Genomic DNA, 25,877 nt, shown 5'->3' with positions numbered 1-25,877 from the left:
GAACCTCCAAAACCAGTTAGATGAGCTGGTAGAAGTCCAAAACCAGTTAGATGAGCTGGTAGAAGTCCAAAACCAGTTAGATGAGCTGGTAGAAGTCCAAAACCAGTTAGATGAGCTGGTAGAAGTCCAAAACCAGTTAGATGAGCTGGTAGAAGTCCATGGTAGAAGTCCAAAACCAGTTAGATGAACTGGTAGAAGTCCATGGTAGAAGTCCAAAACCAGTTAGATGATCTGGTAGAAGTCCATGGTAGAAGCCCCAAACCAGTTAGATGAGCTGGTAGAAGTCCAAAACCAGTTAGATGAACTGGTAGAAGTCCCAAACCAGTTAGATGAGCTGGTAGAAGTCCAAAACCAGTTAGATGAGCTGGTAGAAGTCCATGGTAGAAGTTCAAAACCAGTTAGATGAGCTGGTAGAAGTCCATGGTAGAAGTCCCAAACCAGTTAGATGAGCTGGTAGAAGTCCATGGTAGAAGTCCCAAACCAGTTAGATGATCTGGTAGAAGTCCATGGTAGAAGTCCAAAACCAGTTAGATGATCTGGTAGAAGTCCATGGTAGAAGTCCAAAACCAGTTAGATGATCTGGTAGAAGTCCATGGTAGAAGTCCAAAACCAGTTAGATGATCTGGTAGAAGTCCAAAACCAGTTAGATGAGCTGGTAGAAGTCCATGGTAGAAGTCCCAAACCAGTTAGATGAGCTGGTAGAAGTCCATGGTAGAAGTCCCAAACCAGTTAGATGATCTGGTAGAAGTCCATGGTAGAAGTCCAAAACCAGTTAGATGATCTGGTAGAAGTCCATGGTAGAAGTCCAAAACCAGTTAGATGATCTGGTAGAAGTCCATGGTAGAAGTCCAAAACCAGTTAGATGATCTGGTAGAAGTCCATGGTAGAAGTCCAAAACCAGTTAGATGATCTGGTAGAAGTCCAAAACCAGTTAGATGAGCTGGTAGAAGTCCCAAACCAGTTAGATGATCTGGTAGAAGTCCATGGTAGAAGTCCAAAACCAGTTAGATGATCTGGTAGAAGTCCATGGTAGAAGTCCAAAACCAGTTAGATGATCTGGTAGAAGTCCATGGTAGAAGTCCAAAACCAGTTAGATGATCTGGTAGAAGTCCAAAACCAGTTAGATGAGCTGGTAGAAGTCCATGGTAGAAGTCCAAAACCAGTTAGATGAGCTGGTAGAAGTCCAAAACCAGTTAGATGAACTGGTAGAAGTCCAAAACCAGTTAGATGAACTGGTAGAAGTCCATGGTAGAAGTCCAAAACCAGTTAGATGATCTGGTAGAAGTCCAAAACTAGTTAGATGAGCTGGTAGAAGTCCATGGTAGAAGTCCAAAACCAGTTAGATGAGCTGGTAGAAGTCCATGGTAGAAGTCCAAAACTAGTTAGATGAGCTGGTAGAAGTCCATGGTAGAAGTCCAAAACCAGTTAGATGAGCTGGTAGAAGTCCAAAACCAGTTAGATGAACTGGTAGAAGTCCATGGTAGAAGTCCAAAACCAGTTAGATGAACTGGTAGAAGTCCAAAACCAATTAGATGAGCTGGTAGAAGTCCAAAACCAGTTAGATGAGCTGGTAGAAGTCCAAAACCAGTTAGATGATCTGGTAGAAGTCCCAAACCAGTTAGATGATCTGGTAGAAGTCCAAAACCAGTTAGATGATCTGGTAGAAGTCCAAAACCAGTTAGATGAGCTGGTAGAAGTCCCAAACCAGTTAGATGAGCTGGTAGAAGTCCAAAACCAGTTAGATGAGCTGGTAGAAGTCCAAAACCAGTTGGATGAGCTGGTAGAAGTCCAAAACCAATTAGATGAGCTGGTAGAAGTCCAAAACCAGTTAGATGAGCTGGTAGAGATTCAGAATAGGGATGCACGATTTGAGAAAAATATCTAATTGCGATTATTTTTGACTGATATTGCATTACGATATGATTCACGATATTGGAGGGAATGATCATTTTTGTATCATTATTTTCATTTTCATTGAAAAAAATGATTGAAGTGTGATTAAGAGTTAAGAGAAACTGGTTGTACTTCAGAACCTTTTAGATGAACTGTGGGGCTTCAGAACCGTTTTAGAGAAACTGATAGAGGTTTGGAACCAGTAAGAGGAAATGGTTGAGCTCCAGAACCAGAATAATATTGTTTTTCTGTGTTTCAGATGAGGGGCCGTACACTAAACACTCTGCTGGGGCGAGACCTCCAGATGGGGCGCTGGCCATCAGGAGGCAGAGTATACCAGGTAACACACAAAACATTTATCACGCATTTATGCTTCTATAGACCTTTTTCACAGCAGACATGTTGACATGTCATAGTAGGAAAAGCACAGGTGTGTTCAAAACCATTACTGATGGCTGCATTCCACTTAGGAGAGGTCCTGGTATTAAACCATTACTGATGGCTGCATTCCACTTAGGAGAGGTCCTGGTATTAAACCATTACTGATGGCTGCATTCCACTTAGGAGAGGTCCTGGTATTAAACCATTACTGATGGCTGCATTCCACTTAGGAGAGGCCCTGGTATTAAACCATTACTGATGGCTGCATTCCACTTAGGGGAGGCCCTGGTATTAAACCATTACTGATGGCTGCATTCCACTTAGGAGAGGCCCTGGTATTAAACCATTACTGATGGCTGCATTCCACTTAGGGGAGGCCCTGGTATTAAACCATTACTGATGGCTGCATTCCACTTAGGGGAGGCCCTGGTATTAAACCATTACTGATGGCTGCATTCCACTTAGGGAGGCCCTGGTATTAAACCATTACTGATGGCTGCATTCCACTTAGGAGAGGCCCTGGTATTAAACCATTACTGATGGCTGCATTCCACTTAGGGGAGGTCCTGGTATTAAACCATTACTGATGGCTGCATTCCACTTAGGAGAGGTCCTGGTATTAAACCATTACTGATGGCTGCATTCCACTTAGGAGAGGCCCTGGTATTAAACCATTACTGATGGCTGCATTCCACTTAGGAGAGGTCCTGGTATTAAACCATTACTGATGGCTGCATTCCACTTAGGAGAGGTCCTGGTATTAAACCATTACTGATGGCTGCATTCCACTTAGGAGAGGCCCTGGTATTAAACCATTACTGATGGCTGCATTCCACTTAGGGGAGGTCCTGGTATTAAACCATTACTGATGGCTGCATTCCACTTAGGAGAGGCCCTGGTATTAAACCATTACTGATGGCTGCATTCCACTTAGGGGAGGTCCTGGTATTAAACCATTACTGATGGCTGCATTCCACTTAGGGGAGGTCCTGGTATTAAACCATTACTGATGGCTGCATTCCACTTAGGAGAGGTCCTGGTATTAAACCATTACTGATGGCTGCATTCCACTTAGGAGAGGTCCTGGTATTAAACCATTACTGATGGCTGCATTCCACTTAGGAGAGGTCCTGGTATTAAACCATTACTGATGGCTGCATTCCACTTAGGAGAGGTCCTGGTATTAAACCATTACTGATGGCTGCATTCCACTTAGGAGAGGTCCTGGTATTAAACCATTACTGATGGCTGCATTCCACTTAGGAGAGACCCTGGTATTAAACCATTACTGATGGCTGCATTCCACTTAGGGGAGGCCCTGGTATTAAACCATTACTGATGGCTGCATTCCACTTAGGGGAGGCCCTGGTATTGGTCATGCTGACTCACTGAAATATCTTACTGGGACACTTGATGTAATTGAACCATCGTTAAGGTTATCAATTTTCCTACTATGACAAGTGAACATGTCTGCTGTGAAAATGGTCCATTATGTATTCGTTTATTACAGTATATTCTTTGTAATCTATTCTATCCATTCTTTCACATTGGTTCTGCTCTGCTTTTAGAGCTAATGGACCCAATCACAGTGTTTGTTTACAATAACATCCGGCTAGAAGACTCCTTGGTCCCGTACAGACAGTTTAATGGCGCTGAGCAAACTGGGACGAGGAACAACTCATCTCCTTCATCTAAAATGCATGTTTGATGCTTTCATATGTCAACACTTTGACTATTGTTAGCTTGGAGAGCTAATTTACCTGTTGGGCCAAAGGGGATAAGCTTCCCCTCGGAACGCTTAGCTCCTATGGCGCCTTTTTTGATGCTACCTAGCACTCAGCCGTTAGCATCCCATTGACTCCCATTCATTTTGACGTCGTTTTGACAGCAAATAACTTTACATCTGAAGCGTTTAAAGACTCTATTTGTCCGTTGTTTATTTCTAAAGAAACACGACAATGTATAAAAGGCTCCATTACCTTGTATCTCACATTATGGCTCCGTAGCAGACGCTTTTATAACAATAGGCTAACGATTGGGTCATAACCACGAGACTTACTGTCACACAGTAGAGGAATTACCGTATAGTACAGGAGAAGCTCACAGGCAGTTTGGACTTCCATTAGCTGTTTAGGTTTAATGACTAATGTTAACTAGCATGTTAGTGATCAGTAATTAGCCTGTGCCTATGTTATCTCCTTACATATACCTACGCTCTCCGTCTCTGTAAGATTGGGAATGATTGAGATTTCTCTCGGCACAGCTACCAGAAGACTTCACACTTTCAGACAGGTTGCTCACGTCACATCTACGTTGTCTCTCTCAGTTGGAGGCTGCTCAGTAACGCTCAGCCAGCACCGGGAAAGAGACTTCTGATATCCTTCACTGGTCTCTGTCCAGAGACACGGGGTCTGGTGGTCCAGTTATATATATCAATGGTTGGGCCACAAAATAAAGAACATGACACCACTCAAACTAGCAGTTAGTCCGACTGGCGGGGAGATGTTACTGTTCGTTAACGCTAGATCTGGTTTATCAAAGACGCTAGCAGAGCAACACGGGGCAGATAATAAGCACAGCAGAGACCACAGATAGGTCGGGCCTCTGTGTTTAACTTTATATCTTTAAACAATACAGTTACGCCTGAAAATGACAACAGAAATAAACAATTCAAATCAACGGCCATTTGAATTTTGCAATTCAGTCTATAACCAATAAAGAACACAGCTAGGGAAATAGGACACACAACATTTAGCTGATGTTTTCCATCCGTGTGATCTGCAGGAAGATGCTTGCAGTCGCAGTTTTATCTCCTCCCACCTGGAGCTGGTGGCCTACTTACAACTACCACACAGCTGTAGGGATGTAGCGGTATGACCAGTTAACCTCACGGTTATAGTGACCAAAATATCACGGTTTTCGGTAGGTTTCTCTATGAAGCCCCCCCCCTACAGGTTTCTCTATAGAGCCCCCCTACAGGTTTCTCTATAGAGCTCCCCCTACAGGTTTCTCTATAGAGCTCCCCTACAGGTTTCTCTATAGAGCCCCCTACAGGTTTCCTCTATAGAGCCCCCTACAGGTTTCTCTATAGAGCCCCCACAGGTTCTCTATAGAGCTCCCCCTACAGGTTTCTCTATAAGAGCTCCCCTACAGGTTTCTCTATAGAGCTCCCTATACAGGTTTCTCTATAGAGCTCCCCTACAGGTTTCTCTATGAAGCCCCCCTACAGGTTTCTCTATAGAGCCCTCTACAGGTTTCTATAGGCCCCCCTACAGGTTTCTCTATAGAGCCCCCCCAAGTGCCTATAGAGCCCCCCCCCAGGCTGCTCCCCCCCAGGCCTGGCTCCCCTATAGGTGCCCCCTACAGGTGCCCCCCTAAGCCCCCTTATAGAGCCCCCTACAGGAGCCGGCTCTCTACAGAGCCCTCCCAGGTGCCCTCCCCTTAGCCGAGAGCCCCCCACAGCGTTAGAGCCCCCCCTGCCAGAGCCCCCTGCCTTAGAGCCCCCTCCTGTCTTGTGTCCCCCCAGGCAACTCCCCTGAGAAGCCCCCTAGTTCCCCTATAGGAGCCCCCCTCCTACAAGGTGCCCCTCACTAGACCCCCCCTACAGGAGCCCTCCTAGGAGCCCCCCCTAGAGTCCCCTTCTAGGAGCCAGGCCCCCCAGTACCCCTTACAGTCCTAGAGTCCTCCCACAGCTCTATAGAGCTCCCCCCCCTCAGCGGAGGCTCTCTCTTTAGAGCTCCCCTACAGGTTTCCCTCTCTATGAGCCCCCCAGTGCCCTCTGAAGAGCCCCTCAGGCTATAAGCTCCCCCTCAGGCCTTAGCCTCTTCCCAGTGCCTCTTAGAGGCCCCCCACAGGCTTCCTCCTTTCTAGTAGACTCCTCCTACAGCCTTCTCTAGAGCCCCCTTGCCCCCAGGTCTCTCTTAGCCCCTTTCCTCCCCACGAGCCCCCTCTATAGCCCCGAGAGCCCCCCTACAGGTTCCTATAGAGCCCCCTCCACAGCCTTCAGGCTCCCTAAATGTCTCTATAGCCCCCCACAGGTGCCCTCTATATCCTCCTACAGGTCTTTCCTGAGGCTCCCTACAGGTCTCTATAGAGCCCCCTCTCCTTCCTAGCCCCCTTCAGGTTAGAGCCCCCCCTACCGTCTCTAAAGCCCCCTTGCCCCCCTGCTCCACCCAGGTAGCCCCCCCTGTGCCCCCCTTGAGCGCCCCAGAGCTCCCCTCCTACAGAGCCCCCCCCTTGAGCCATCCCCCTCTCCAGAGCCCCCACAGTTTGCCTTCTGAGTCCCCCTTGCCCCAGCTATTGCCCCGCCCCCTATTGCTCTCTTCTTAGGTTCCCCCCTGCGCCCTTGCCCCGAGCCCACAGGCCTTCCTAGCCCCCCCAGTCCCTCTGAGCCCCCTGCCTAGAGCCCTTAAGCCCCCAGAGCCCCAGCCCCCTCCCCATTGCCCCTTCTGCCCCCCCCATAGCCCTCCCCCATGAGCCCCCCACAGCCCCCAGAGGCCCCTCCTGACCGCCCCCTCCCCAGCCCCCCCCTGGCCCCCCACAGGCCCCTCCCTCTCCCCTATTCTCTTCTCCCAGAGCCCCCCCTGAGCCTTCTTAGGCCGTCCCCCAGGGGCCCCTATAGCCCTGAGCCCCCCCCCCCCTTCTGAGCCCCTCCCCCTATGAGCCCCTTTACCAGCCCTTCTCCTTCCAGGAGTCCCCCCTATGCTTCCTCCCAGCAGCTCCTCCCTTATGAGCCCCTTGTTGTGCCCCCTTCTGATCCTCCCCTTGAGCCCCTAGGAGAGCTCCCCTGTTTCTGAGCGCCTTGTAGCCCTAGAGGCTCCCCCCACAGGGAGCCTCTAGAGCCAAGGCCCTACCCCTGAGCACCCTCCCCCATGAGCCTCCTCCCCCCCACAGGAGCCCCCTCTTGAGCCTCTTCTGAGCTCCCCCAGAGTCCCCCCTAGGCGCCTCTGAGTCCTCCCCCTTAGTTTCCCTTCTGAGAGCCCCCCTCACCAAGCCCCTCCTTAGAGCCCCCCATGAGCCCCTTCCCCCCTGAGCCCCCCTTGCCTTCTAGAGCCCCTTCCCCCTCCTCACAGCCCGCGCCTCCCAGAGCCCCGTGCCCCCCCTACTTAGGCCCCCTCCCCAGAGCCCCCCATGCCCCTCTATCCCCATAGCCCCCTTTTGAGTCCCCCCCCCTGAGCCTCCCCTGCCCCTCCCCCCCACAGGAGCCGTCTCCCCATGCTCTCGCCTCTGAGCCCCCCTATGCCTCCTGAGCTCCCCCCTTGCATCCCTATGAGCTCCCCTAGAGCCCTTCTGAGCCCCCCACAGAGCCTCCCTCCTCAGGCTCCCCCTCCGAGAGCCCCCCTGAGCCCCCTCCCTACAAGCCCCACCCCCTTAGGCGCCTCTTCAGAGCCCCCCAGGAGCCCCCCGGCCTTCCTCCCCCCCCTATTTTAGGAGTCCCCCCCCCCATGTGCCCCCCATTGACCCCCCCGTCTCCCTTAAGCCCCTCCTCTCGAGCCCCCCCATGGCCCCCGCCCCCCACAGCCCGTCTCCCATCCCCCCTCCGTCCCCTGAGCCCCCCCGGCCCTCTCTCCCCCATTCCACCATCCCCCAGAGCCCCCCCCCTTAGAGCCCCCCTTAGTCTCTCCCTCCTACACCCCTCCCAGCTCCCCCACTCCCCCCCCACATTGGCTCCCCCCCCCATTAGGAGTCCCTCTAGTTGCCCTTTGAGCCCCCCGTCTCGAGCCCCCCCACAGGCGCTCTTAGAGCCCCCCACACAGCCCCTCTTCTTTAGAGCTCTCCCTACAGGCCTCTTGTCCCCTCTACAGCCCCCCCAGGCCCCCTCTATAGTGCCCCCCACAGGCCCCCCTAGAGCTTAATCCCCTCATGAGGCCCCCCTATAAGCCTCTGAGCCCCCCTTCTAGGGCCTTCTCCCCTGTGAGCCCCCTCTCCTATAGAGCCTCCCAAAGAGCCCCCCCCTTAGTGCCCCTATGTCCCTACAGAGCCCCCTGCCCCCTATAGCCCCCCCCCAGGCCCCTCCCCTCCCTATGAGCCCCCCACATGCCCCCTTCCCATAGAAGCCCTGCCCCCCGGAGCCCTCTCAGGCCCCTTATGAGCCCCTCCCCCTCCCCCAGGCAGCCCTCTAGTCCCCCCAGGCCCCCCTACCCTACAGGCCCTAGCTCTGAGCCTCCTGGCCCTCGCCCAGGCCCTCCCCAAGGCCTTTTAGCCCCCTTGACGCCCCTTGAGCCCCCCCCCCAGGTTCATAGCCCCCCCTATCCCCTCAGGAGCCCCAGCCTTCCTGGCCCCCCCCCAGGAGCCCCTCCCTATTAAGCCCCCCCCCTACAGAGCCCTTCTGGACCCCCCCTGCCCTATAGCTCCCCTACCAGGCCCCTCAGGTTTTAAGCCCCCCCTCAGAGCCTCTATATAGCCTCCCTACAGCCCTAAAGAGCCCCCCCCCCATGCCCCTACATCCCCCCCCTAGGCCCCCTTGCTGAGAGCCCCTCCTATAGTCTCCCAGCGCCGGCCCTCCCCATGAGCCCCCCCCTGCCCCCATCCCCCCCCTAGGAGCCCCTCTTAGAGCGACCCCCTCCCACGGAGCCCAAACCCCCAGTGCCCCTCTGAGAGTCCCCCTCCCCGAGGCTCCCCGTGAGCCCCCTTATTCTTATAGCGAGCCCCCTATAGGGCCTTTTAGGCCCTCCCAGCCCCCCTAAGCCTCCTAGGAGCCCCCCCTACAGAGCCGAGCCCCCCCCCCATAGGCGCCGGAGCCCCCCTCACCAGGTTAAGTTTCCTGAGCCCCCCCTGCTCCCTGTCCCCCACAGCCCCTCTGAGCCCCCCCTGCCCTCTCCTCCCATTTGCCCCCCTGAGACCCCTATAGAGCCCCTTACAGGCCTCTGAGGCCCCCCCCGATCCCTCTCCTTAAGTCCCTGAGCCCCCTGAGGCCCCCACGTCTCTCAGAGCCCCCTGAGCCTCCCAATTCCCTCTTGCTTAGTCTCCTGAGCCTCTAAGCCCCCCCCAGAGCCCCTCTTTAGAGTCCTCCCCCTGAGTTCTATAGTCCCAAGCCCTTCTGAGCCCCCTCAGGCCCTCTCTCCTCCCCAGAGAGTCCCTTGCTCCCTCCCGAGCCCTCCCTATTAGATTTGAGTCCCTCCCTTGACGTATAGAGCCCCCCCTGAGTCCTCCGCCCAAGCCCTCTGAGGTCCTTCCCCATAGGTCTCCCCTCTTATAGGAGTCCTCCCAAGGAGCCCTCTTAATAGTCCCCCCACAGCGCCCCCAGCCTCCCCCACCCCCACAGGTGCCCTCTTCCCATTCCCTCCCCCACAGGCTTCTCCTCTCATAGAGCCCCTGAGTCCCCCACACCCCTCCTCCTAGTCCTCTATATTCATGGCTCCCCTCTTGTTCCTCCCCAGAAGCCCTCTACTCCCAAGCCCCCTTATAGAGCCCCCCCTTACAGGTTCTGAGGCCTCCTACAGGTGCCCCTTCTACGGAGTCCCTGTAGCCCCCCTAGAGTGTCCCCCTATAAGCCCTGAGCCCCCCCAGAGCCCCGAGTCCCCCGCCTCTTATAGAGCTCCCCACACCCCCAGCCCCCCTCCCCTTCCTCTCTCTATTCCCCCAGTTTCCTCCCAGTCCTCTCTGCGTCCCCTACAGGCTCCCAGAGTCCCCACATTCCCCTCTTAGAGCTCCCCCCAGGTTCCCTCTATAGAGCCCCCCCCTTGAGTCCCCATTAAGCCCCCCCTCACACAGCCCCCCCACAGGAGCCTCTATAGCCTCCCCCCTTGCCCCTATGCGTGTCCCTCCCCATAGGAGCCTCTATAGGCCCCTATTAAGCCCCCTCTATAGAGCCCCCCAGGTCCCTATGGCCCCCCCATGCTCCCAGAGCCCCCCCCTTCTCCCCCCCAGCCCCCCCAAGGCCCCTCCAGAGCCCCTCCCCTACAGAGCCCACCTTCTCTTCTTCCTCTCCTTATGAAGTTCCCCCTCAGAGCCCCTCTATAGCGCCCCCCTGAGCCCCTTCCCCCCCTTTTCTCCCCTACAGGAGCCTCTTATCCCCCCTAGAGCCCTCTGCTCCTTCCAAGCCCCCCCTACAGAGCTCCTCTGTAGTCTCCCTCCCCCTACAGGTCTCTAAGAGCCCTCCCCAAGAGCCCCCTTCTAAAGCGCCCTCCCTACAGAGCCCTCTCCCCGCCTACAGGCCTCTCCTCCTGAGCTGAGTCCCCCTTTGCTCCTCTCTCTATAGAGTCCTCCCATAGGCCTCTACCCCATAGAGCCCCTCCTCCTCTATAGAGCCCCCCACAGGCTCCCCCTGCTCCCCTCTAAGAGCCCCCCCACAGGTTCCCAATAGGCCCCCCACACCTTACTCCTCCCCAGGTTCCCTCTGTAGCGCCCCCCCACAGGCTTCCCTCTATAGAGCTCCCCCAAGGCTCTCTTATAGAGCCCCCACAGGCCTTCTCTCTCTATAGAGCCCCCCACAGGTTCCCTCTATAGAGCCCCCCTCAGGCTCCCTCTAGCGCCTCCCCCTACAGGTTTCTCTATAAGAGCCCCCCCTTCCAGTGCCCTCTAGAGCCCTGACCCTCCAGGTGCCCCTATAGAGCCCCCCCATTCCTCTCCATAGAGCCCCCCTATGCTCTGAGCCCCAAGAGTCCCTCCTACAGGGCCTCTGCCCTAGAGCCCCTCCCCACAGTCCCTAGAGCTTCCCCACAGGCTCCTTAATCTCCCTCAGGCTCTCTCTTATAGAGCCCTCTCCCCACAGGCCCTCCTAGCCCCATGCCCACAGCCCTCCCTGTCTCTAGAGCCCCCCACAGCCCTCCCCATAGCCCCCCTGCTCCCCTGCCCCATAGGCGCCCTCTCCATAGCCCCTCTCTAAGCCCCCTACAGGCGCCTCCCTAAGCCCCCCCACAGGTTTCCCTACCCAGCCCTCCCCCATGCTCCCTATAGAGCCCCCCCCAGGTGCCCCCATAGAGCCCCCTCCGCGCTACCTGCCCCTCCCGCTCTTCCCGAGCCCCCCACAGGTCTCCCAAAGCCCCCACAAGCCCCTCTAGAGCCCCCCAGTACCCCAGCCCCCACAGGCCCCCTCTATAGCGCCCCCCTACATGGCTCCCTCTGAGTAGCCCCCGCCCCAGGCTCTCTACAGGAGCCCGAGTCCCTGCTAGGCCTCTTATAGAGCCCCTCCAGGCCCCCATTGCCCCATAGAGCTCCCCCAGGTCCTCTAGAGCCCCCACAGGAGCCCCCTCCAGAGCTCCCCCTTGAGCCTCTTACAGAGCCCCCCTACAGGTCTCTATAGAGCCCCCTACAGGTTCTATAGAGCTCCTCCTACAGGTTTCTCTATAGAGCCCCCTACAGGCGTCCTCTAGAGCCTAGCCCCACAGGTCTCTACCTATAGCCCCCCTACAGGTTTCGCCCCCTATAGAGCCCCCCTACAGGTCTCTCTATAGAGCCCCCCTACAGGTTTCTCTATAGAGCCCCCTACAGGTCTCTCTATAGAGCCCCCCTACAGGTCTCTATAGAGCCCCCCTACAGGTCTCTCTCGGTCAGTCTACCGTTTCCTCTCTCTGTTCCTCTGACGATGCTTTCCGAGCTTTCTGCTTCTGTTTAGCCGGCTCAGCCATGACGATAGTGTGGAAAACTCCATCTCTACCTCGTTAGCCGGTTCCTGAATGTGTGCCGCGAAGCAATACGCTGCATGGCGAGACCTGATATCTCGCCATACTTCCTGATGCTGAGGCCTGCGGCTCGAAAGTTGTTTTTCCGCTCACAGGCGCTAGGAGGGAGCGAGACGACCACCATTCAACTCGAAACAAGTCCTATAACCATTCCAGTGACTCCGAAGCTGTTCAGTTAAGGTAAACTAAGAAAACCGGCACAGTTCCCCTCTAAATGTACTGAACGACAGGATGCTTTGCTGCCGACACATTTGGATCTGGATCTGGAGTTGGTCCCCGAGCGCTGTGATTGGCTGCCCACTGCTCCCTTGAGGGATGGGTTAAATGCAGAGAATGAATTTCGCTACATGTATGTGTATGTGACAAATAAAGTAAAATAAAGTGCCTTTTTTTCTTACTCAGGCTGAGAAGAAAAAGCTGTTTTGCGTTGATAGTAATAGTCTGAAATCGTGCAGCTCTTTTCCGCTGAGAGAAGCTTCGTTTTAGTTCGACTTCTTTCAAGTTGAATGGCAAAGGTTCCCTCCACCACCCACCGCCTCTGCAGAAACTAGTTCATCTAACATTTGATCAGCGGAGAAGAGTTTGTGGGCTTTTCTTTTTCAGACTGTGAGTCAGAGCTGACATTTGGTTTTTAGAAAAAGTTGAAAGGGACACTGGCGCTGGTGTAAAGCCTCTTCAGAGGAAGAAGATGAGCGAGTATAGGAAGCCATTGATGGTGTTAAGCCGGTCTGAATGAAAGCGAGTGAGGCTCTGCCTGATTAATATTAAAATACAAAAATTTAAATGAAATTCTGCTTCCTTGTTTTATCACCTGAGGGCCGGTCACATCAGATTGTACCAAGCCTGCTTTGAAATATCTCCCTTTTTCTCAATCCATCTCTCAGCCGCTGTTGAATATTTCATCGTTTGATGAAATATAGATGGACGACAGAATACTGTAGAGGATGACTTCACTCCTCTCTTTTTATTATTCCTCCGAGCTGCATGGGGAGAAAAACTATGTAGTATGAAAGGAGGGAGAGACGGTAGAGCTGGGCAGTATATCGATAATATATCGATATCGTGATATGAGACTAGATATCGTCTTAGATTTTGGATATCGTGATATCTTAATATGACATAAGTGTCTTTTTCCTGCTTTTAAAGGCTGCATTACAGTAAAGTGATGTCATTTTCTGAACCTCTACCAGACTGTAGCTGTTCTATTATTCACCTTTACCCACTTAGTCATTATATCCACATTGCTGATGATTATTTATCAAAAATCTCATTAAATATTTTGTGAAAGCACCGATAGTCACCACTACAATATCGTTGCGGTATCGATATCGAGATCGAGATATTTGGTCAAAAATATCGTGACATTTGATTTTCTCCGTATCGCCCAGCCCTAAGAGTCGGAATAACTAAAAGTGGAAGTGCAGCGAACGAGCTTCTCGGGAGGTAACGTCCACCTGTCTTTGTTCGTGTGATGTAGACGAGTTTCGGGGCTGCTCGGTGGTGGAGCTGATGAAGAAGGAGGGCACGACGCTCGGGCTGACGGTCTCAGGCGGCATCGACAAAGATGGGAAGCCCCGGGTTTCAAACCTGCGACAGGGAGGCATCGCTGCCAGGTAGTAAGCATTTCTTCATCTTACGTTGTTTTTTTTTCTGTTTTATTTAGGGCTGAACTAGCCTGACCAGCCAGCCCCACATCCAGATGTTGAGGTCTGGGAGCTCCCCATTGGTCAGGGGGCGGGATAAACGGTTGTCTTTCAGATTCCCCTCTGCACGCGATAGGATAACGCTCCGACCAATCAGAGCAACGCTGGTTGATAGATTCAACTTTAAACTCCGAACACATCTTCCCTTTTTTAAGAATGACTTCAGAGCCGTTCTTTGTTCTTTTCTCAAAGAAAAGCTGAACAGGGACTTATTATAATTGTTGGGGCTTTGTAAATTATAGAGTGTGGTCTAGACCTACTCTATCTGTAAAGTGTCTCGAGATAACCTATGTTATGATTTGATACTATAAATAAAATTGAATTGAATTGAATTGAACTCCAAGTCTTCCAGAAGACCACTGTTCACCACCAGCAGCAGCAGCCATAAGCCCCGCCCACCCACTCTATACACGATGTGATTGGCTCGGCCAGAGTTTGGTTTTTCCAGCTCGCAAGCCAATGGAGAGTTGCTAGACCCCCCCCTGGCTGCAAATTACATTTGCTGCCGCTAGATTTGTAGGCTAGGGCTGAACGATTTGGAATACAAATCTAGTTGTGATTATTCTAAAATGACATCGCAGTTGCGATATGATTCACGATATTGGAGGGAATGATTATTTTTGCATCATTATTATCACTTTTTTGTTGTTTTAGGGAACTATTCTGTTTTATTTTTTCAGATTTTTTTAAAACCTCGAAAATATCAAAAACAATTCATGATTATTTTTGGGGGCTTTTCCCCTTATTCGATAGTGACAGTGGATAGACAGGAAAGGGGGGAGAAAGAGAGAGTATGACACGCAGCAAAGGGCCGCAGGTCGGATTCGAACCCGCGCCCCTGCCCAGGACTCAGCCAACATATAACCTTCAGATATATATATATATATATATATATATATATATACACAGTACAGGAAGGAAGTACAGACCTTCTCATTCAATGTGTTTCTTTATTTTCATGACTATTTACATTGTAGATTCTCACTGAAGGCATCAAAACTATGAATGAACACATATGGAATTATGTACTTAACAAAAGGTGTGAAAATAACTGAAAACATGTCTTATATTTTAGATTCTTCAAAGTAGCCACCCTTTGCTTTTGTGATAACTCTGCAAACCCTTGGTGTTCTCTCAATGAGCTTCTAAGCGCTAGTCACCTGAAATGGTTTTACCTTCACAGGTGTGCTTTGTCAGGGGTTCATTAGTGGGAAGTTTTTCCCTTATTAAAAAAAAAGCAAAGGGTGGCTACTTTTGAAGAATCTAAAATATAAGTCATGTTTTCAGTTATTTCACACTTTTTAGTTAAGTACATAATTCCATATGTGTTCATTCATAGTTTTGATGCTCTTCAGTGAGAATCTACAATGTAAATAGTCATGAAAATAAAAAGGAAACACATTGAATGAGGTGTGTCCAAACTTTTGGCCTGTACTGTATATATATATATATGTGTGTGTGTGTGTGTGTGTATGTATATATATATATATATATATATACAGTACAGGCCAAAGGTTTGGACACACCTCATTCAATGTGTTTCCTTTTATTTTCATGACTATTTACATTGTAGACAATGTAGACATTGTAACACTCAAAAAGCTTAAAGACAAAACTAGCTAAAGAAGTACACTGGGGACCATCTACAATCATTAGATCTAAATAAAAAAAGGATTTTGTTAGTTTTGATGTTCATGTTGTTTATGGGGTTTTCAAGCTCAGCTCAAGTCAGGCTTCGCCCTGCTCGCATATCACAAAGTTGATTTTGGTGACCTGAGAGCTGATGGTGTTTTGGCCGCCTGTGCAGGAGCGACCAGCTGAACGTGGGCGACTACATCCGAGCCGTTAACGGCATCAACCTGTCCAAGTTCAGACACGACGAGATCATCAGCCTGCTGAAGAACGTCGGGGAGCGAGTCGTACTGGAGGTTGAGTACGAACTACCGCCTGTCTGTAAGTACTGCCTGATAGTAGTAGTAGTAGTAGTAGTAGTAGTAGTAGTAGTAGTACTAATAATAACAGTAATAATAATAATACATTTTATTTATGAGCGCCTTTCTTTCATACTCAAGGACTCCTTACGTGAACAAATAGTAAAAAGATAAAAACAGATGCACAACAAAGACCACACAGAATTACAAAGAAATGAACAGTAACAGACAGAATACTATTTTGGGTTTTGAATTTGTTTATTTTGCACAAAAAAATCAACAGTAACACAAGAAAATAAAATAAAGAGCGTGCAGGTGATTAGGGGCTTATAGAAGGAGTTGAAGTGTATTATTATCTGACCGAATAAACCTTTATAATCAAGAAACAGTGTCAGCGGATTCCTCACCACATAGCATTACAGCATCGCTACCAAATACACCACAGAGTCCCTAAAAATTACAGCATATTAACAACAATGGTATAAAATAAATTACAACATAGATACAATGGTGATGTGTGGACTCGTGTGTGTATTTGTGAGTAGTTGTGAGAGACATGAAGGCCAAACAGAATCATCTATGAATAGCTCAGATCAATACAGACAGTTAAGTTTGGTTAATCAGAGAGGTCCTTAGCCTTTTTGACAGAAGTTGACTGAAATGCAGTGTTGATATAACTCAGTTTACGCTGAGTTTGCCACTTTGAAGAGGTAGGTTTTTTTTTAGATGGGATTTTAAATGCGGGGAGAAATTGAGCGTCACGGATGGCTTGTGGGAGTGAGTTCCAGAGACTGGGGGGGCTGCACGGCTGTCTTCCACGGGGTCCAGAGCCTTCAGCCCTGCAGCCCCCTAGTCTCTGGAACTCACTCCCACAAGCCATCCGTGGGCTCAATTTCTCCCCGCATTTAAAGGGGAACTATGCAGTTTTCTTTAGCTTAATTCACCTTAAAGGTTGCCCTGCCATACAAAACCGTTTTTCCTTGCATTTTTTAAACTCTGTCAGCTCCATATGTGTGTTTGTGTTATGTTGTGAATGTGAAAATGAACTGCTACCTCCTCTGTCAGCTCTAGCCACTGAACAGAAATAAGCAGAGAAATCAGACCAATCACAAAAGCTGGTCAGTCTGACATCATGCTGCCTGAGCTCATTACTATTCATGAGCTCGCCCAGTTGGGCTGGGGTAAAGGATTCTGACAGCAAGGCTCTCATTGGCTAGCTGTTAGCCAATCAGAGTCAAACAGCTTAGCTTGTTGAATATTAATGAGAACTGGCACAAATCGAGCCGAGTCTTCCTGCAGGCTTTCTATACCACGCTAGAATGGCTTGAAACAAGGTAACCAAGGTTACAGAGTCCATGGTAGACCTTCAGACATTACCACAAAGTCATGAAATACTTGCAGCTTAACTGAACAGCTTCGGAGTCATTTGAATGGTTATGTGACTTTTTTTTTCGGGTTGAATGGTGGTCGTCTCGCTGCCCCCTAGCGCCTGTGAGCGGAAACACCACCCTTGCAACTTTCCCGGCCTCAGCGTCAGGAAGTGTGGCGTGATATCAGGTCTCGCGATGTAACGAATTGTTTGCACACATCGAATAATGCACACATCCAGGGACCGGCTGCTACGGGCTCACTAGCTAGTCTACCTCAGTGGACATGGCTCTGTGCGTTCACCGGCTTCTTTGAAAACAAATGCACATGACCAGAGGGGAGAAGATGGCAGGGGGGGGGAGAGTCGCCAACGAGTTTTTACAACAGTGTTGCCAAATATCTATTCCGAAGCTGTAGGGGGAGCTTTATAGAGCAACCTGCCAGCAAAACAGCGAAGAAATTGCCAAAACTGCATAGCGCCCCTTTAAAATCGCGTCTAAAAACCTTCAAACTGGCTTACTCAGTGTAAATTGAGTTATATCAACACTGCATTTCAGTATTTTATACCATTGTTGTTAATGTAGCCAACCTAATGCTTTTCTAAGTTGTTGTTTTTTTAATTCAGTGCTTACCTGTGTCCTTCTATAAGCCCCTAGCAGGTGTAATAGAGGTAGATAAGCAGAACAGCAGTGTATTAAAGGAGACCTATTATATATATATATATATATATATATATATATATATATATATATATATATATATATATATATACCGTTTTTAAGGTTCTCAGTAGGTTAAGTTTACGTGCTTTAATGTTCAAAGAACATTACATTTTTGTCATCCGCCTCTGTAACATTAGAGATAAGACAGAAAGGCATACTAGGTCTCCTTTAAGAGCACATCCAGGAGGTCAGAGGGGAAGCTGATGTGTTGGCGTGGTGGTGTGTTGCAGCGGTGCAGGGGTCAGGGGTCATGTTCAAGAACGTAGAAGTCACGCTTCACAAAGATGGAAACAGCTTCGGCTTCGTCATCAGAGGTGAGTACAGAGCTCTGTGTGTGTCTGTGTGTCTGTGTGTGTGTGTGTGTGTGTGTGTGTGTGTTGTGTTTTGTGTTTTTGTGTGTTTGTGTTGTGTTTTGTTGTTGTGTGTGTGTGTGTGTGTGTGTGTGTTGTGTGTGGTTTGTTGTGTGTGTGTGTGTTTTGTATGTTGTGTGTGTGTGTTGTCTGTGTGTGTGTGTGTGTTGTATGTTGTGTGTGTGTGTGTGTTGTGTGTGTGTGTGTCTGTGTGTGTTGTGTGCGTCTGTGTGTGTGTGTCTGTGTGAGTGTGTGTGTGTTGTGTGTGTGTGTGTGAGTGTGTGTGTGCTGTGTGTGTGTGTGTGTGTTTGTGTGTGTGCGTGTGTTTGAGTGTGTGTGTGTATGTGTGTGTGTGCGCGTGCATGTGCGTGTGTGTGTGTGTTGTGTGTGTGTTTAATATAATATATAGGGTGTGTGTGTGTGTGTGTGTGTGTGTGTGTGTGTGTGTTTGTGTGTTGTGTGTGTGTGTGTGTGTGTTTGTATGTTGTGTGTGTGTGTGTGTGTGTGTGTGTGTGTGTGTGTGTGTGTGTTGTGTGTGTGGGCTGTGTTTGTCTCTATCGTGTGTGTGTGTCTGTGTGTGTTTGTGTGTGTCGTGTGTGTGTGTGTGTGTGTGTGTGTGTGTGTGTGTGTGTGTGTGTTTGTGTTGTGTGTGTGTGTGGAGTGTGTTGGCGTGTATGGTGTGTGTGGTGTGTGATGTGTGTGTGTGTTTGTGTGTGTGTATTATTTGTGTGTGTGTGTGTGTGTGTGTGTGTGTGTGTTTATGGTGTGTAAGTGTGTCGTTAGGTGTGTGTGTGTTGTGTGTGAGTGTTGTGTTGTCTGTGTGTCTATGTGTGTGTGTGTGTGTGTGTGTGTGTGTTTATGCGTGTGTGTTTGTTGTGTTAGTGTGTGTGTATGTGTGTGTTATTGGGTGCATATGTGGTGTATGTGTGTTGTGTTGTGTGTTGTGTTATAAATAAATAAATATAGGAGTGTGTGTGTGTGTGTGTGTGTGTGTGTGTGTGTGTATGTTGTATGTGTGTTGTTTGTGTGTTGTGTTGTGTGTGTGTCTGTGCTGTGGTTGTTTTGTGTGTGTGTGTGTGTGTGTGTGTGTTGTGTGTGTGTGTGTGTGTATACTGTGTTCTTTGTGTGTGTGTGTGTGTGTGAGTGTGTGTGGTTTGTGTGTTGTGTGTGTTGTGTTGTGTGTTTGGTTGTGTTGTGTATTATGGTGTGTTGTGTTGTGTATTGTTTTAGTGTTTTGTTTGGTTTGGTTGGGTTGGTTTTGTGAGAGTATGTTATAATGTTGTTGAATGTGTTGTTTTTTTTTTTTTGGTATTTTTTTTTTGGTTTTTTTTTTGGTGTAGGTTTTTTTTTTTGTTATGTGATTTTTTGGTTTGTGTTTGTTTGTGTAGTGGTTTGTATATTTGGTGGGGGGTGTGTGTGTTTTTTAGTTGGTGTTTTTTGGGAGGGTGTAGGGTGTGTTTGGGTGGTTGTGTGGTGTGGGGGGTGTGGGTGGGGGGGTGTTTATTAAAGGGGGGGGGGGTGTGGGGTGGGTGGTTGGGGTGGTGGTATATTGGGGGGGGGTTTGTGGTGGTGGGGTGGGGTTGTGTAGGGGAATAAAGGGTCCCTCTTGTCCTCTCTCTCTCTGTTTCTCACCTATATATATATTTTTCCTTTATATATAATATATATATATATATATATATATATTATATATTATTATATTATATTGTATATATATATTTTTAATTTTATATATATTATTTTTATATTTTTTTATTTTTTTGTGGGTGTTGTGTTTTTTGTTGGTTGTTGTGTTGTTTTGTGTTTTGTGTGTGTTTGTGTGTTGTTTGGTGTTTTTGTGTTTTGTTGTGTTTGTTTGTGTTTGTTGTTGTGTTGGTTGTGTTGTGTGTGTGTGTTGTTGTTTTTGTGTGTTGTTGTGTTGTTGGGTTTATTTTTTTGTGTATTTTTTTATATATATATATGTATTATATAATTTATTATATATTATATGTTGTTTATATTTTTTATATATATATATATATTTTATATAATTGTATATATTAATATATTTAATAGATATATATATTGATGTTTTGTTTGTATGTTATTATATGTTTGTATGTATGTATTTGTATTGTATTATATATGTTATATGTATATTGTTTTGTATTGTGTATATATGATTTATATACTTTATTATTATATATAATATATATACTTGTATATATATATAGTATATATATCTATACTTGTATATATATATATAATTATTTTATATATTGTTTTTTTTTATTTATTTTTTTATTTTTTTTTTGTTCTCTCTCTCTCTCTCTGTCTCTCTCTCTCTCTGTCTCTCTCTCTCTCTCTCTCTGTCTCTCTCTCTTTTCTCTCTGTCTCTCTCTCTGTTTCTCTCTTCTCTCTCTGTCTCTCTGTCTCTCTCTCTCCCTCTCTGTCTCTCTGTCTCTCTCTCTCTCGGTCTCTCCTCTCTCCTCTCTGTCTCTCTCTCTCTCTCGGTCTCTCACTCTCTGTCTCTCACTGTCTCTCTCTCTCTCTCTGTCTCTCTCTCTCTTTAGAGAAGGAACTGTCAAGCCCGGAGACCGACTGCTAAGCATCGATGGGATTCGTCTCCATGGCAGCACGCTCTCGGAGGCCATGAGCATCCTGAAGCAGTGCGGGCAGGAAGCCACGCTGCTGCTGGAGTACGACGTCTCAGTGATGGGTCAGTTTACCCTCTCTGGTTATAACCACCGAGCCTGTGGATCAGCGGGTAGAGCAGGCGCACATCAGGGTTCATATACGTTTTGAAAAAACCTGGAAAAGTTATGGAATTTGAAAAATGCAAATTCCAGGCCTGGAAAGGTTTTGGAAACATAAAAAGACAGAGAAAGTTTTGGAAAAGTCATGGAATTTTTTTTAACACAGCTTAATAATAATAATATGTGATTAATAAATGTATTTTCAGGTCATCTTAACCTCAGCGTTGTATTCAGGGAGCGATATTAAGAATCCCACTATGAACCACAGACATATCATATATATATATATATTAGGGGTGGTACGTTTCACAAAACCCACAGTTCGGTTCGTATCACGGTTTTAGGGTCACGGTTTTCGGTTCAGTACGGTTATTATTTTTTCTTTATCACTCCAGAATATACTTCAGCATATAGCTAAAATTAGCATATTGAATGCATGTTGCACAAAACGTGCACACAGTGGCAGTTCTATATATTGTTTTATTTCATCATAGGTAACGTGAAATCCAAAATGTTCCCACACACCAGACTATAAACGACGCTGGCGCATCCTCCAGCTCTGGACAGCCTCTCTCCCACTGGACATTTCTGCAGGTGACGTGACGTGACCTGCAGCGGCGCACTCCACTTGAGGAGCGGTCGGCTCGGTGTCTCTCAAAATCTGACGAAAATCTTTTAAACTGACCTTTGTCGATCTGAAATGAAGACAGATTCAGCAACTGCACGGCCTATTTCTCGCTTAAAATGTTTTCAGAAACACGTTTCGGTGAACTATTTTAGTACAATATGAGATATCGTATTCTGAACGAGCCGCCATGACAGTCTGGCTTTGAAATTCGGGACCAGCCAGACCCATGTGACGCAATCGTCCAATCAGCTGCCATGGGTTGCGTTTGTCACGCCCATCCCGCTCGTCATTTCCAGTTAGTGTTTTAACAGGTGTATAAAGTGGGCACTACGGCAGGAAGAGGTTAGTGACCATTAACAGTGGACTGACGAACCGTGCGGTACACACATGCTCCGAACCGAGACTAGCGAACCGAGACTAGCGAACCGAGACTAGCGAACCGAGACTAGCAAACCGAGCGGTTCGGGTGTTTTTTCATGAACCTTACCACCCCTAGTATATATATATATATATATATATATATATATATATATATATATATATATATATATATATATATATATATATATATATATATATATCATTCATGTTATAGTTAAACCTCTGAGGGGAAACTTTAACACTGATTTGTATTCTTATTGCATAATGTCGACTGACATTTTCAGGAACACACAGTCATTGCCAAAAAGTCATGGAAAAGTTATGGAAAAGCATTGGTTAAAATGCGTATGAACCCTGGCACATGCACTGAGAGGTTTATGCCTTGATGCAGAGGTCAAGGGTTCGAATCCGACCTGTGACGATCTCCTGCATGTCTTCCCCTTTCTCTCTCTCCCCTTTCTCACCTAGCTGTCTGTCAAAAATCAAAACAAATAAGACTGAGCCAGGTTCTGTTCCAGGTTACTGCCTGTTCAAAGGACCCTTTTTTCTTTTTTTTGAGTGCAATTGCTCACGGGGGAAATTGTTGGTTCTCTGTAAATTATAGAGTGTGGTGTAGACCTACTCTATCTGTAAAGTGTCTTGTTATGATTTGACACAAACAAAATTGAAATGGAATTGGATGCTGAGGTGGATGTGGAGCTTTTGAAATGCTTTAAAGTGCTCATATTATGCTTTTTGGCTTTTCCCCTTTCCTTTATTGTGTTTTATATCTTTTTTGTGCATGTTATAGGTTTACAAAGTGAAAAAGCCCAAAGTCCCCCCTCAAAGGGACTTACCATCTTCATCAGCCTTTACTTCAGAGACAGACATGGTCACTTTGGAACACGTTATAATGCTCGCCTAGCTGCTAGCATTTTAGATTCTTCAAAGTAGCCACCCTTTGCTTTTTTATTAATAAGGGAAAAACTTCCACTAATGAACCCTGACAAAGCACACCTGTGAAGGTAAAACCATTTCAGGTGACTACCTCATGAAGCTCATTGAGAGAACACCAAGAGTTTGCAGAGTTATCAAAAAAAGCAAAGGGTGGCTACTTTGAAGAATCTAAAATATAAGACATGTTTTCAGTTATTTCACACTTTTTTGTTAAGTACATAATTCCATATGTGTTCATTCATAGTTTTGATGCCTTCAGTGAGAATCTACAATGTAAATAGTCATGAAAATAAAAAGGAATGAGGTGTGTCCAAACTTTTGGCCTGTACTGTAGATGAAGGCCTAAAATGCACCAAAAATTATCTTTAAAATAAAAAATTAAATAATCTAAGAAGATTATCATATGAAGTCTTCGTTGTGTTTCTCTTGTTTTCTCCGTCAGATTCTGTTGCCACGGCGTCGGGGCCGCTGCTGGTGGAGGTTGCCAAGGCGACAGGCTCCAGTCTGGGCGTGGCTCTGTCCACCTCCATGTTCTGCAGCAAGCAGGTCATCGTCATCGATAAGGTCAAACCAGCCAGCATAGCGGACAGGTACCTGACCTCTGGCGCCTCACCCCTTGTTGTCGGTACACGATCCGTTCCACGCTAGCCTCCACCGGGAAGCTAACGTTAGCTTAGCTAACAGCTAATTCGGCTGACCGCTAGGTGATTGTAGCGGTCTGCCGTTAGCCTCCACAGGCAAGCTAATGTTAGTTTAGCTAACAGCTAATTCGGCTGACCGCTAGGTGATTGTAGCGGTCTGCCGTTAGCCTCCACAGGCAAGCTAATGTTAGTTTAGCTAACAGCTAATTCGGCTGATCGCTAGGTGATTGTAGCGGTCTGCCGTTAGCCTCCACAGGCAAGCTAATGTTAGTTTAGCTAACAGCTAATTCGCTAGTGTTGTGCGGTCTGCCGTTAGCCTCAAGAAGTAATGTTAGTTTAGCTAAGTAATTCTGTGTGGTGAGAGCGCCGTTAGCCTCACAGCAAGCTAGCGTTAGTTTAGCTAACAGCTAATTCGGCTGATCGCTAGGTGATTGTAGGGTTGCTTTACAGGAAGCTAATGTTGTTTGCTAACAGCTTTCTGACGCTAGGTGTTAGTGCGCCTCCAGCAAGCTAATTTATTAGCTAACAGCTTGTGTCGCTGGTGATTGTAGCGTGCGTTTCAGCCTCCACAGGCAAGCTAATGTTAGCTAGCTAACAGCTAATTCGGCTGATCGCTAGGTGATTGTAGCGGTCTGCCGTTAGCCTCCATAGGCAAGCTAATGTTAGTTTAGCTAACAGCTAATTCGGCTGACCGCTAGGTGATTGTAGCAGTCTGCTGTTAGCCTCAACAGGCAAGCTAACGTTAGTTTAGCTAACAGCTAATTCGGCTGACCGCTAGGTGATTGTAGCGGTCTGCCGTTAGCCTCCATAGGCAAGCGAACATTAGTTTAGCTAACAGCTAATTCGGCTAACCGCTAGCTGAAACAGCATGTAATAACTTTAAAAGACCCTCAAAATAAAACTTGAAAATAAACGTTAACGTATATAACAGCTGTTAACGTCAGTTCTACTTTACTTTATTTCATTTAAAATACAATCACTCAATACTTGTCTTTATTGTTATTACTGTAAAGTCTTAATGTAGCTGTAGCTGCTTTTCCCATTAAGTTTGACTTATTGTTATTTTAGACTGAATCTAGCTGTCAGCTAGCGGTTAGCCGAATTAGCTATTAGCTAAACTAACGTTAGCTTCCCGGTGGAGGCTAGCGTGGAACAGATCGGTCAGGTCCAGAACGGATCGTGTACCGACAGATGTCACACAAAACACACTTCCTGTTCTGTGTGTGTGTGTGTGTGTGTGTGTGTGTGTGTGTGTGTGTAGGTGCGGTGCTCTTCACGCAGGAGATCACATTCTGTCCGTTGATGGGAAGTCGATGGAGTTTTGTTCTCTGGCTGAGGCCACTCAGCTGCTCTCTGTCTCCTGTCAGACCGTCCGCATGGAGATCCTGCCACAACACCAGGCCCGACCGGCCCTGAACGCACCACAGCACGGTATAAACACACACACACCAGGCCAAACTGGGCTTGAACGCACCACAGCACGGTATACACACACACACCAGGCCAAACTGGGCTTGAACGCACCACAGCACAGTATACACACACAAACACCAGGCCAAACTGGCCCTGAACGCACCACAGCACAGTATACACACACACACCAGGCCAAACTGGGCCTGAACGCACCACAGCACAATATAAACACACACACAGGCCAAACTGGGCTTGAACGCACCACAGCACAGTATAAACACACACACCAGGCCAAACTGGCCCTGAACGCACCACAGCACAGTATAAACACACACATCAGGCCAAACCGGCCCTGAACGCACCACAGCACGGTATAAACACACACACCAGGCCAAACTGGCCTGAACAGCACAACAGCGTGCACACACACGCGAACAAACTGGGCTTGAGCGGCACCACAATGTAAACACACACCAGGCCAAACTGGGCTTGAACGCACCACAGCACGGTATAAACACACACACCAGGCCAAACTGGGCTTGAACGCACCATAGCACGGTATACACACACACACACCAGGCCAAACTGGGCTTGAACGCACCACAGCACGGTATAAACACACACACCAGACCGGAACCCAGCTAAAAACCAGGCCAAACTGGCCTTGAATGCACCACAGCACAGTATAAACACACACACCAGGCCAAAGCTGGTAGAACGCACATACCCGCAATATATAAAACACACACACCAGGCCAAACTGGGCTTGCACCCACAGCACGGTATAACACACACACACCAGGCCAAACTGGGCTTGAACGCACCACAGCACGGTATACACACACACACACCAGGCCAAACTGGGCTTGAACGCACCACAGCACGGTATACACACACACACACAGGCCAAACTGGGCTTGAACGCACCACAGCACAGTATACACACACACACCAGGCCAAACTGGGCAAGGAACACACAGGGAGGATACGAGAATATACACTCAACCCTCACGTTCACTTACTCAGGTTGGCGCGAACAGTGTGGTAATGCGCTAAAATCTTCAAAATCTTTAGTTATAGAGAATCTTTGACTGAACGCACCACAGCACGGTATAAACACAGATCCACAGTTCATGTTAAAATGAAATGTAAGGTGCTTCTACTGAGTGCTT

At 48.1% G+C, this 25,877-nt stretch overlaps 1 protein-coding gene across 1 annotated transcript in view; it reads left to right on the top strand.

Annotated features, from left to right (window-relative positions):
* The window catches only part of grip1 (glutamate receptor interacting protein 1), a gene marked incomplete in the record, with an annotated part of 144,988 nt that overhangs the window by 83,295 nt on the left and 35,816 nt on the right, over nt 1–25,877 (top strand). Inside the window, 7 exon segments of the mRNA XM_039792419.1 lie at nt 2,153–2,233; nt 13,375–13,510; nt 15,408–15,553; nt 17,852–17,935; nt 20,526–20,669; nt 23,094–23,241; nt 24,554–24,723. Of these exon segments, the coding sequence (XP_039648353.1) occupies nt 2,153–2,233; nt 13,375–13,510; nt 15,408–15,553; nt 17,852–17,935; nt 20,526–20,669; nt 23,094–23,241; nt 24,554–24,723 (909 nt within the window).

Source organism: Perca fluviatilis, chromosome 23, assembly GCF_010015445.1.
Source record: "Perca fluviatilis chromosome 23, GENO_Pfluv_1.0, whole genome shotgun sequence".
Classification (NCBI taxonomy): domain Eukaryota; kingdom Metazoa; phylum Chordata; class Actinopteri; order Perciformes; family Percidae; genus Perca; species Perca fluviatilis.
This window is presented reverse-complemented; position numbering and strand designations above follow the sequence as displayed.